The sequence below is a fragment of the Egretta garzetta genome, unplaced genomic scaffold (genome assembly GCF_000687185.1).
Source record: "Egretta garzetta isolate BGI_Z169 unplaced genomic scaffold, ASM68718v1 scaffold553, whole genome shotgun sequence".
NCBI classification, from domain to species: Eukaryota; Metazoa; Chordata; class Aves; order Pelecaniformes; family Ardeidae; genus Egretta; species Egretta garzetta.
The window spans coordinates 1,002,054-1,014,616 of NW_009259328.1; the positions used below are offsets into that span (position 1 = coordinate 1,002,054).

A 12,563-nucleotide genomic window follows, 5' to 3' on the forward strand; every position below is an offset into this window, starting at 1 on the left:
ACTGAATGAAACAGAATAATATTATATGCAACATAAGGCTTCATCAGTAACAGAACATGAAAATAATTATTACAGCCAAATGGCTCAGAATTTAGATAAACAGGGATTTCGGCATGTACAGGCATATGCTGACAAGATCTATACAAACTGTTCCTTTCCAAAAGATTAGATAAACAAAAACTGTTTTAAAACACAAAGAAATTCAAAGCAGAATATCAGACTTTCAGCAGATTGGTCATAAATTTCTAGACCTTATATAGAGAGTAGACCAAAACTGAAGTTGCTTATTTTAAGAGAGTGTTCATTGAAAACACATATTCTTTGGGGGTGGTTTTTTTTTTTTGTATCTGATACACTGACCTGTAAACATTAATACATCTTAGTCCGGTTTTATTCAAGGAATTGTATAAAAAAATGAGTTAGATGTTTAACAAAACTGTTGAGAATGAAAGCAAAGAACCCCGCATCTTGCACGTTAGGGAAGACTGGGAAAAATTCTGACCACAGGTTTTAAGCAGAGTGTAACAAAAGCTGTACTGAAATTTGCATTGGTCTGTAGATGCGGTCTTTCTCCTGAGGACTGAATTTTGATACATAATATCGATACCATAATATCAATACATTGCAAAAATTTTAAGGCTGTGGTATTATGATACAAAGTATCTGCCAACACCTTATATTTTCTTTGCATATTTCTTACTGCTTCATACTGCAAAGATGTTGGTCACGTTCGATACAGTCAGCCTGATCTTACTGGTATGCTGTCAGAACTTACGTATCTCAAATCGCAAACTTGAACACTGTATAATACAGCTAATGGCATGGGTACATATGCCATAGACCTTTTTATAGAGGTTTTCTCTTTTTTCGTGTGCCTTGTTAAAGGATGCTGCCTTTTACCCAGCAGTAAGCATCAGAAGAGCCTCTGTAGCAAAGCATGCAGCCAGCCTTACAATACAGAGTAACAGAATATGACTTGATCTTGGTGCAGTCCCTCTTCAACATGAGTCATTATTAGCTAGTTGTAATGATCGTCTGGATTTTGCACTTATGAGTCAAACCAGGGGAAAGACTTTCCAAAGAGTGTGTGTTTTCTAATTTTTTAAAAGAAAACAGTATAGGTCCAGGACAAGATGATTTATAATTTTAGATGATGCATTTTGTGATCTTGAACAAATCGTTTGCCCTCACAACCTCAAACAGACTAGCAGAATATGGGTAAGTAGAAGTGTGTATCTGCTAAGCCAGCTGATGCATCTGTGATGAGGTGAATTCTTAAGAGTAAGGTCATAATCACCCACCTACAATCCCACAACAATCCTTTTATTGAAATTAATCTATTCTTAAAGAAGCTGTTTCAGGTATGCTTGGGGGCGAGGAACATCCTGTAAGCAGTGCACTTCTGATAGTGTTCTGAACCTTACCTACAAATAGGAACAGGTGTTTTTTCTTAAAAAGAGACAGCAGAATAGCATTTCATCTTAGATATCATATTTACAGATTGGAGGTAGACTTCTGTCGAACTGATAATAACTCCAGGTTGTTACACAGACAAGATATTTTCACAGATGATCCTTTTTCTGTTACACAATTTAATTTCAAGTGACTTGCTTTGATTTGTGTTCAAGATTCCCAGATCCTGTAAATTAGGGTATTTTAACTCTCTGAAATCTTCTTTTCACTGCAACTTAGAAAATATTCAAGAGAGTAGCCTACATTTTTGACCAAGAGCTGCATTCTGGGCTTACTGTACTGGGCTACCTGGTGGTAGCTCAAATGTAAAGGCTTGGGTGGTGCAGGGCTGGCATCGATGCTGTTGCCCTGGCCAACATTTGGGGCACATCAGATGCGCTTCCCAAAGCATTGCTGTTCTGCAGCAAGCTTCGGCTTTCTCTCTCTGCCTGACCAAGGAGTGCTTGATGTAACAGAGATGTAGCCGAGGATCTGACCTGCTGCTGTGTCTTGACTTTGCATTAGAAAACGAAAGTGCAGTCACTCAAAGAAAGAATGAAATAAAACCATCATAAAGAACACTGTTAAAAGTGAGAAGGAAAGCACAACATTCTGTTGCTCTATACGGGACTCCATCATTTCAGTCCGTTACACTACGCAGTTATCTGCAAGAGTACAGGCAAGAGTAGAGCATCAAGGCACTTGTAGCTGTGCTGACCCAGAAGAAGTGGTATGTTCCACTCTTTTTGCCTGAATTTCGTGGAGCGGTGGTAAGCCAGGGACAGTTCCCAGGAAGAGGTGTCAATTATCTGCCTACCTATCACCTAGTGGTGAAGCCTAGCTGCTGCTTGGCGTTTACGTGCCTGGGACGAGTAACTGTAATAGTGAAGATGTGGTTGCTCAGCACCAGAATATGTATGTACTCGAGTTCTCCTGCAGTGACTAAAGTCCATTTAATCATGTTCTCTTCATCATTATGATCATGATGATATTAGCAAGGATTATCATTTTGTTAACTATTGTTAATATTGTTAACGGTTGTTAACAAAAACTAAAGAAGTGTGGCTGATCTTTCTTCCTTTCATGTTTTCATTTGCTGTAATGACCTAGCTAAAATAACCTGTTCCCTTTTTTGTCATTACATAGCCACTAGAAAAGTTTTGTTTACTGTTTTGAAATATTTCCAGAAAAGAACTGGTTCCAGTTAAGAACATTGACCATGGTGGTATATCTGCTGTCTCCACTGTTCATATAAAAGATTGTTTAAGACCCCTCCCCATTATGATGTTGGCTAGCATGTTTCTGGAGGTCCTTAATTGCTCTGATTACTTAATTTTGGCTCCAGCTTGTCTGCACATGTGCTTTACACCTTTGAAGGAGAAAAGAGCTTTTGAAAGTGTTACAGACCTTACAATAGGTGAGAAAACTGTGAACATTATTGCGGAACTGATAGTAGGTTTCGAGGTGTGGATTGGAAAAGGCTTGAGAAATGCCGAGCCTGTTTGTTTGCTTCCTTGCACTTCTCCATAAAGGGAAAAATACTCAAGGCAAAGTGAATAAATTGCTTTGGTATTAATCTTTTAGCTACAATGTTACTGGAAGAAAAATGTGAGCTACTCCAATTTGCTTTCTTTCTGTGGTTTCTGCATTACAGTGCTGTCACTTGCAGTGATTCACGCCTGGTTATTTAAAAACTAAGAGCAAAGTTTTTAAAGAAAGGAAGTTGATAAGCTTCTGATTTTAAAGTAGTCTTTAAACAAAGTATTAGAATGACAAAGTTCACATTGTTGATTATATTCAACTGGTTCCTTTTCTAATTTTTTGTCAGCACTGTATTTTCAGAGCAAGAAAGTAATTATTTCTGCATAAGTGTTAACTGAAAGACATGGCAAATGATGGGGAGATGAAAATTACATTAATAGTAAGAGAGTATCCAAACAAGATTTTTTTTTTAATCTGTATGCAAGAACATTCCCAGACACAGAGCCATTTGGTACAGATTATTGTGCTTGCTGCAGGCTATTTGAGATACAATATTTTGAGCAGTATAAACTATTTATTATTTTTATAGGCATTGTAATAATTGATTGGCCTGGAAGCACAAAACCAGTAATTATTCTTGGCAATGGTATGTCACTTACATTGGTCAGACATTTGTCATTCCAGCAGCTCTTCTGTTAAAAAAAAAAAAAAAAAGGCCTACTTACATGCACACGTTCTCATTGATCCATTAATTGCAATCCTTCCTTCACAGCTTACCTACAGTTGTTGCAATTGCTGTTGAATGTTTAAAAAAACTCCATGAATCTGTACAAGAGGTGGAAAATTGAAAGGGTTTTTGGTCTTGAAATCTTACCGTTGGTACTGTGGTGTTAGACATTAAAAGACACGATGGCAATATGTTTTTATCCTAGCTGTGTTGTGGATGAGATGGACTTCTCAACAATGGAACTGGATGAAGCACTCAGGAAATTTCAGGCTCATATCCGTGTTCAAGGAGAAGCCCAGAAAGTAGAACGGCTCATTGAAGCTTTTAGGTATGATGCTGGAGTTAATTCCTCAGTCACCAGAAACCGGCTGTTGTCTAAGGGTCAAACTGGAGAACTGGGGACGTTGAGTGTATCTGAGTTACTTTCCCTGCTTATTTGCAGTGTCCTTGTGAGTGACATACAGTTCCAAATACAGCATGTCATTTGTGGTGGTTTTGCTAAGTATGAAATAGGAAGTTTTATTTGCCGTTGCAGTTCATGTGTGTCTTTATCTTAACGTAGCGAGGTTTCTCAATTAACGGTTCTTTCTGGCATCAGTTGAAAAGATATTCAAGGATTTTTGAATGTCTCTAACAATGTGTTTGGATATAATTGCTTATATGAGTGGAATTATAAGACCATTTACATTTTAGAGTATATATGCTCTCAACCTTTCATTAAGCATTTCAACAATAGTGGAATAAAGAGCATTAACTTATAAATACTAACACAAGTGTACTTTATCCAGGGCAGGGTGAGATGTAAATTGTCATGTGGTAGTAAGCTAAAACCAATGCTGTGTTCTTACCTGGTGTCAATGGGTATTACTTGCCGAAAAAAATGAAATACTGAACTTATTGTAGTTCAGAATCTGTACTAAGAAGTGAAGTTACAGTGGTAGTAGAAAACAAAAGACTTCCATATCCTAGGACTGGCTTCTGAAAATATGTGGATGAAAAGCTAAATATATGTATGAAACACAAATAATAGCTTGCTCAGCCTCTGGAATGTAGCAGCTGATTTATTTGGTAGAATTAGAATAGTAATTCATAGCTCTGACAGGTTCTCCTCTTTGCTTTTTTACAGCCAGCGATACTGTATCTGCAATCCAGGTGTTGTGAGACAATTTAGAAATCCCGATACCATCTTCATTCTAGCTTTCGCCATCATACTGTTAAACACAGATATGTACAGCCCAAATGTGAAACCAGAACGCAAGATGAAGCTAGAAGACTTTGTCAAGAATCTAAGGGGTAAGCAAACTCTTAACAATGAAGGTGATGAAAGCTTTTCCCTGTAACTGTTGTTGGAGGGGCACCGTCTGTCTTCTGGGAAAAAGGCAAAATACAGGGCACTTGATTCTGATTTCACCTGACTTAAAACTACTGTCATTTTTACAGGCTTTAGTTATTTTTGGAATAGTGAAAACAGAATTAAAGATAGGATTTTGTCCTTTTTATCTTGTGTTTCTTGAGTGGATGTATTGTCAGGTCCTTCTATTTGCATATATGTATATATATTAAAGAACAGAAATCACTATACTGTGATGAGAACTTTTGGAAATAAACTAAAGATTTAAATTCTCAGTGGGGGGGGGAAAAAAATTCCAACTCCAAAACCTTCCTAAAAGATACATGGTAAATAGCACAGAAATTTCATTTTGATTTCTTCATTGGTATATTTTCTGATCTATTTGCCAGACTATGGCACACCTAAACTTGCAATTAGATTGCCAAAAAAATATGGATATTTTTTCAAATTTGTATCTCCGATCTTTCTATCCTGGTTCTTTCTGGTGAAAAAGAACAGATTTTTATGCAGTATCAGTTCAGCCAGCACTCAGCTCTGCCTGACAGGAAGCAGTCACTGTAGAGCTGAGGAAGAAGGTCGTGCGTGAGGAGGTGATATCTCCTTTGGTTCCTGGGCATTCAAGGGAGAATGGGTCAGACAGCATTTACCTTTCATCACAGAAGAGCACTCAGATGTTAGAGAAATCAAATTAGGCTGAAGTCCCCATCCCTTTTTTTCCTTTACGATAGTTTGGGCCCAAAGGGAAAAAGCAACTTTTACTGTAGTTCCATTACTATGTGTTTGTGCAAAGGCCAGGAAAATTGCCTGCTCAGTCTTTGCAACCCTCTCCTCCTCCTCCCCCTGCTTTTAAGCACAGAATAAACACAGCTTAGTGCACAGTCTGTTCTTACGGCAGCAATGGGTGCAGCAGGGCCACTACTGCAGGCACCTGCAAGTACTGATGATGTATTGTTTAACAGCCATTTTCTCCATGATACCTAAAAGTGGGCTGAATGGCCGAAAGGTGGAATTGAGCTGCTTAATATATAAGAATATACTGGCGCATCTCAGATGCATGGCAGTTTTCATTCATGTAAACATGTGGTACTTTCATTTTGGTACTAGTAAAAACAAAATACTTGTGGTGTTCTGGAATTTCAAACCTTGAAAATGAAAGGCCTGTTTGGTGATTTTATTCCCTTAGATTTGTGTAAGACAGCAATGAATGATGTTTTAGCTTAGCAAAATTTAAATTAGTGTTGGGATTTTATCATAAAATCCACAAAGATTAAAAAAGGCCTGCTATTCATTCTTAGCATAATACTACAGTTACACTTGTATTAAATAGAGTACATTCTCTCTGAGCTCCAGCCCAAACACCAGCAATTTCTTATTATTGTAGGCATTTTTGTATTAGGCTACTTTGCCTGTAACTTTAAATGACTGGATTACAAAGGGTGGTCTATGGAAGACTTGCGAGAAGACTTCTGCTTGCTTCTAGTTGCAAAGAAACTGTATTTATCACAGTATTTTTTATGTGAGCAGTTGTTCCACTGGGTGACAAAATATTCTAGTTTGGCTTCTGAATGGGAGATAAGAATTTATTGCTTTAAAACATTTTTAAAAAATAGACATGCATCTCCCTGTCCCCAGGAAATCCAGCTTTAAGTCACCCATTGAAATTGGACTCCTTCCACTGCTATTAAAAATTCAGGATCAAGCATTCAAGACACTGCAGCGTTTGTTGCAATACTGACATGCCAATGATAATGACACAAAACAATAATACTGTGACTAGGCTATTTTGTTGATTTGTTTTTCCAGAGTAAATGAATTGGTTTTGAAATCATACCGGAACTATTGGTTAAATTAATTTTACTGGATGTTCATAAGGTTCTCTTATAGGAAATTATTTTATGAACAGTGTTGAGTAATACTGGGACAGGGGCAAAATGGTTGTTCTGCTTCCTCACAACGGTATACTCCTAGGAGGAAGTCATATGGAGATTTTAGTGTCTAAAATGTTATTTAATTCATTTGAGCTTTGATACCAAACACAGGACACTTGGGGGGGGGAGGAATTGCATAGGAAATTAGCCTTTTTATGGCTTAGTTTTAAAACAAACAAAAGAACCCAACCTGTGTAATTTCCATCAATGTCTTGGCGTATTGGGGGCAGCAAGCTTTTGGGCAAAAGTCAGTGCTTCAGTAATGAGTAACATAACTTTTGCTGCTGTGGTAAGGTAGGCACAAGGACAGCATAGGAGATGTTAGCTGATGGGGTAGTGGCAGCTATAAAATCAAACAGCATAAGCAAGTATAGCAGCAGTCTTAGGCAACACTGGCATTACTGTTAGCAGAGGACACAAAGATTGCCCATGTTTTTATCCTCTCCTTGCTGAGAAGCCTATGTTGCTGAGAAATAACAGTGTTTGTTAGATTGTCCAGAGCCAGACCAGTAACAGAAATTGTTGGCTTCTGCAGGTGTGGATGATGGCGAGGATATCCCACGAGAAATGCTGATTGGGATTTATGAGCGAATCCGCAAACGGGAACTGAAGACGAATGAGGATCATGTATCCCAAGTCCAGAAGGTTGAAAAACTCATAGTAGGAAAGAAACCGGTAAGTTTGCTTTGCACTGCCTGTCAGTTGCTAAGGAGATGCAGGGCAAAGTACAGTATAGAGCAGTACAGAAGTGTGTTGCTTAGAGGTATAAATTGGCTGATAAATGGCAAAAGGCATAAACTGTCAAAAATTTCCTCTAAGGTTGGTTTTAATTTTGGAGTATTCACAGTGCAGATGAATTTTGTTGTCGCAGTCTGGTATTCATGAATGATGATGTTACGAGTCTTAAACTCTTTTCTCTACGTGAAGCTTTATGATTCTGAAATTACACTGGAATATCTGCTTTTAGGCAGTTCTCGTGTTTGTTTCAAGAGAATTGTTTTGTTGAAGTGATGTTGTAGAGAATCGTATTTCAACATGTATGCTATTATTTATGGCTCCATAATTTATAAGAGTAATAGAGAACTTCTGTTCACGTCAGCATCTCTCTCAGCTTTGCAGCTAGCTCTATGAACTGGCATTTGTAAGGGGAGATTGTGTGATTTTTGCCTCAGAACTTATCTGGAAATCAGGTCCCAGGGATTCTAGTGCTGGGTTTGAGCATCCAAAGATACCTCTTGCTTTGTTGAGGGAAAAATCCTGAAATACTTTGCTATATAAATTAATCTTTAAAGCGTCTGTGGGAAAAAGGAGAGAGAAAAGGAAGGCCACAGCATTTTCCCCTTTGTTTTATGAGCTGAGTGAGCACAGAGATATTAAGACCAATATTTTACATGCTAACAGCAGTATCTAATGTGGAGCGGGACAATGGATACTCAGCCTTCCTAAATTCAACTCCTAGAGTAATCTTCAGAAAATCTTCATGTTAGTAGGCACAAAGGCAGCCCAGAACAAAGCCAAAAAAACAGACTAGGCTTGCATGTTTTTGAAGTCCTACATAGTTTTTTTTTATCAGCTTTGTGGAACTTTACTGCAGCAGAGACATTTTTTATTAAGGGGGATTACAACATGTTACAAGAGGGGGAAAAAGAGCACGGATCTCAAGATTTTCCCTGTTTCTTTTAAAGAGCTTTGAATTGTAACCTTTCTTCTCAGACAAGCCTCAATGTGGGGAGGCAGGGAAGGGAATGAGGGACCACCAAAAAAAAAAAATCTAATTTACTTCTGTTTCCCAGTAAGGAAATATTGAGGAGACTTCTTGGAAAAAGCACAGGAGAGAGAAAGCAAAATTTCCTTAATTAAAGCTTTTACATGTTTTTCAGTAGAAAGGAAATAAATATTCTGAAGTCGGGATTTGACAGTCACTTATGCTTTCATATGAAACTTATTTTCTGTAATGGTTTGAGGTTTTAGGTTTATATATAGGCTTCTGTGGGAGATGGCTTTTTTTAATGGTTCTTTTTTTATACAGGTATATTGCAATTCAAATCCTAAAAATAATCCTGGCCTCGTAAATTAAATGGGATTAAGAAAACAATTACCTCAGTGGAGTCCTAGGTTCAAGGATTCTTCTGTTAAGAGACTTTTTAACTGTGTGAAAGAAAATTTAGGAAGCAGCCCAACAGTCTTTATTGATAGAAATATTTGTTTTTACTTTATAGGCATTTAGTCATAGTAAGACCGTGACGTATTTACTTGCTATGATACAGTACTGTGTTTCTCTGAAGTTTAACGAACTTGTATATGTCTTTCTACTGTAGATTGGATCTCTGCATCATGGACTTGGCTGTGTAGGTATTCCTTTCATACTCCTTCAAAATTTATGGTCATTTTAACTGGCAGCATTTTCTTACATTGGCAACGATGCATTCTGTTACATTTTAACATTTAAAAAAAATTGGCTTCTTTCAAGCAAAATTTTCCTATTATTGTAGTAATAACTCTCCAAGTATAAAGATTTTCTTAAAAATACATTTCCCAGAGACTGTTTAATTTACTGTCAAGAGTTTTCTAGACCTTTTTTTTAAGTATACTTTTTATGCATTTCAAATGCTACAGAAATTAGACAGCCAGTAAAGAATAATGAATAAGTAAAATTACAGTTGCACCTCACTTTTCCACCTGGGCCCTGGGGTGTTTATTCTTTGTGGTTCATCTCAGCATTGAATGATACTCTAGGAAGATATTGCCAGTTAATTTAACAGTTCTCTTCTGAAAGGTAGATGAACATAGAGAATATTTATTCCAGATTTCAGTTAGAGGCATCTTCAATAACAATCCTAAAACTATTCTTCTAATACAGTGTTCCATTTACTTTAATTTCATTATAGCATTATTGCTAGTAGTTTTGAACAAAGAAAGAAACCACCTCATAGCAGAGGAGCGCATGTAGTACTCTGAAATCTGACTACCTTATACAAATTTGACCCTGATGATTTTTTTTTTCTCAATTATAACTGTAGTGTGCATTAGCATCTTCACTCAGGACACTCCAGAATTTTAAACTTTCATTTGTTTTTTCAGTCTTTTATTTCTTGCTTTTTTTTGTGTAAACAATTAAAATCATGCAAAGCTAGCTTCATCTTCCTAAGTGAAGTATCTGTCATTGTTTCATGCATGTCTAGCAGTACCACTGGACTGTGAAAACAAACTGAAAGATGGGATCTTTATAAAATAGGGTAGAAGGGAATCTTACCAGATCATCTATTGCCATAAGCGAAAGCATTGTCTATAGTTAAATTTCAGTACCAGAGCTCACTGTAGTTGTTGCAAGTTCACAGGCTCAGTGACTACCCTTGGGTTTGTTATCTCACTGTAGCAAATCTCAGAGTGCCATGTGCTGGGGAAACTAAGTCTGGAGGTAGGAGAGAATGAGAACATGCAACATCTATTCCTGCCGCTTTTCACTGAGAACCAATGTAAGCTGTTCAGTTACCAGAATAGCCTGAAAATAGAAACCATTGATTTCTCCAGCATTCCTCACCACACTGGCTCCTTTAGAACACAGCAGTTTATTTTCTTAAATACCTTCTTGCAAGTTCATGAAGGGTAGTTAAGGTAATGCCATAGATAAGTTAAATGCTGTTAGCATTTTGTCTGTTATTAGTATAGTTACTGATGGATTTGAGGGAAAAAACTGGAATCTCACTAAATGACTTGATAACCAACCAGGAACAAGGGCAGATAGTGAATCCTAAACGCTTTTCCCCCTTTTTGGTTTTTTCTTTTTTTTTTTTAAATCTCCCGCCCTCCCAACTCATGTAGAGGAAGAAGCATTAACAGCCTTTGATGTTTTCTTTGCCTAGTAAGTCTCATAATTCCCATGCAGAATCAGGAATTATGAAGAAATATAATATATAAATGAAATATATGTCTAGTTAGCAAAGAATATTCTCTACTTCAAACTTTTAAAGTTTAAATGATTTCTTTTAATATTGTTGACAAGATACCATCATTTGCATTTGAAAGAATGAAGTCTCGCTAGGTTGAAAACAGCGGCTTCAGAGATAGCTTCAGCAGACATTTCAAATAAGAAAATGGATAATTATTCTTCGTTTTCTTGCTGGCACGAGAAAATAAGCCAGACTGAAAATGCATTTACTTTTTCCTGATGTACTGATGTACCATTTCCTTGGTACTGGGGAATGAACAAACTGAACTAACTCAGTGGCTGACAAAACATAATCTGCAACATCAGTGTATTCATGTCACAAAAGCTAAAGTTGCTTTGTGTCCTTTCTTCTAATAAAGATACATAAAAATTCTCAGGAAAGCAAACATCCTTTGCTTTTACCTCCCACTTGCTTAATCTTAAATTCTTTCAAGGTTTTATCATTTCACAAAGTAAAACTATCCCCAGTAAAACTTTCATTGGCTCCCATATACAGGAATGCAAGCTGTTAAGAGAGTATTTTATATAAGAATGTTGATGAAGTTTGAATGTCATGCAAGTTTGTGGCATATAAATCTTTATTTTTCTGTTATTGGTCCTTTGATGAAAAAGCCTAATGGGCTTAGAGGTAAAAAAATTTAAAGTATTCAGAAAAAGACTTTGGATATGAAAGATGCTCTTTTGTGGCTAAATATTGCTATATCAACCATGATCTTTTGTATTATCATAGGTCCTCTCTCTACCCCACCGGAGGCTTGTTTGCTACTGTAGGCTGTTTGAAGTTCCAGATCCAAATAAACCTCAGAAGCTTGGATTACACCAGCGAGAAATATTTTTATTTAATGATCTTCTTGTGGTATGTACTTCCAGGTGGATAGATTTCTAGTGAGATATTCAGAAATACCTTTCTCCATTAAATCGGTGGCAATTAAGTGCATGAGCATTCCTAAAAATAAATATCTGTTAACCTGTTACTCTGTACTCCAACAATCTTGGCATGATTAAGATTTAAATTTTTTTAATTTTCTTCATTATATATAATCTGCATTTAAACAGAAGCCTTTTATTGATTACTACACTCTATTGTAAGAAAGTACTTTGATTCAATAGTTTTTACTAAAAAGAACAAAAATTACCTCCAGTTTATCCATTTCCCTGATGGATAAACGGAGACATTCTTTATTCCGTGAATAATGAATTCAAGTTACTTTTGGAAAACCAAAATTACATACTACTTTGTATTCCTCAGATATTCCATGCACCAGACATGTTTATTCATTGAAACAGGAATAAGATATGTTGAAATACATTGTACAGTTGACTTTACTTTTTAGTGTGCATTTAACTTGACCCAGTCTTTTGAAAAACAGACATACAAAACTAGTGACAGTTTGGAATTATTTGGTTGATTTACTCTTAAAAATAGGAAAATTTGTTGCACTGTATTTGGAATGTATTTGGCTGCTACCTGAGAACTAAGAACTAAGCTAAATATTTCATGTTTTATTACAAAAAAGGCACACTTTAGGTGCACAATTTTATTGTGTGTAACTTTTACATACCTTCAGACCTTAAAACCAGGAAGTAAATGAAAAAAAAAATTAGTCCTTTTGATTGTAGGTACAGCCTCCTAGTTATAAATGGCAACTTGGGCATAAAATGATGGAACGTTGT

At 36.6% G+C, this 12,563-nt stretch overlaps 1 protein-coding gene across 2 annotated transcripts in view; it reads left to right on the top strand.

Moving 5' to 3' along the window:
• IQSEC1 (IQ motif and Sec7 domain ArfGEF 1) overlaps positions 1-12,563 on the top strand; it is a 49,348-nt gene that overhangs the window by 21,434 nt on the left and 15,351 nt on the right. For both annotated transcript variants that reach the window (XM_035892235.1, XM_035892236.1), the window contains exons 4-8: positions 3,867-3,989; positions 4,788-4,954; positions 7,476-7,615; positions 9,259-9,288; positions 11,620-11,745. In XM_035892235.1, coding sequence (XP_035748128.1) covers positions 3,867-3,989; positions 4,788-4,954; positions 7,476-7,615; positions 9,259-9,288; positions 11,620-11,745 — 586 coding nt within the window. The remainder of the gene's footprint in view (positions 1-3,866; positions 3,990-4,787; positions 4,955-7,475; positions 7,616-9,258; positions 9,289-11,619; positions 11,746-12,563) is intronic.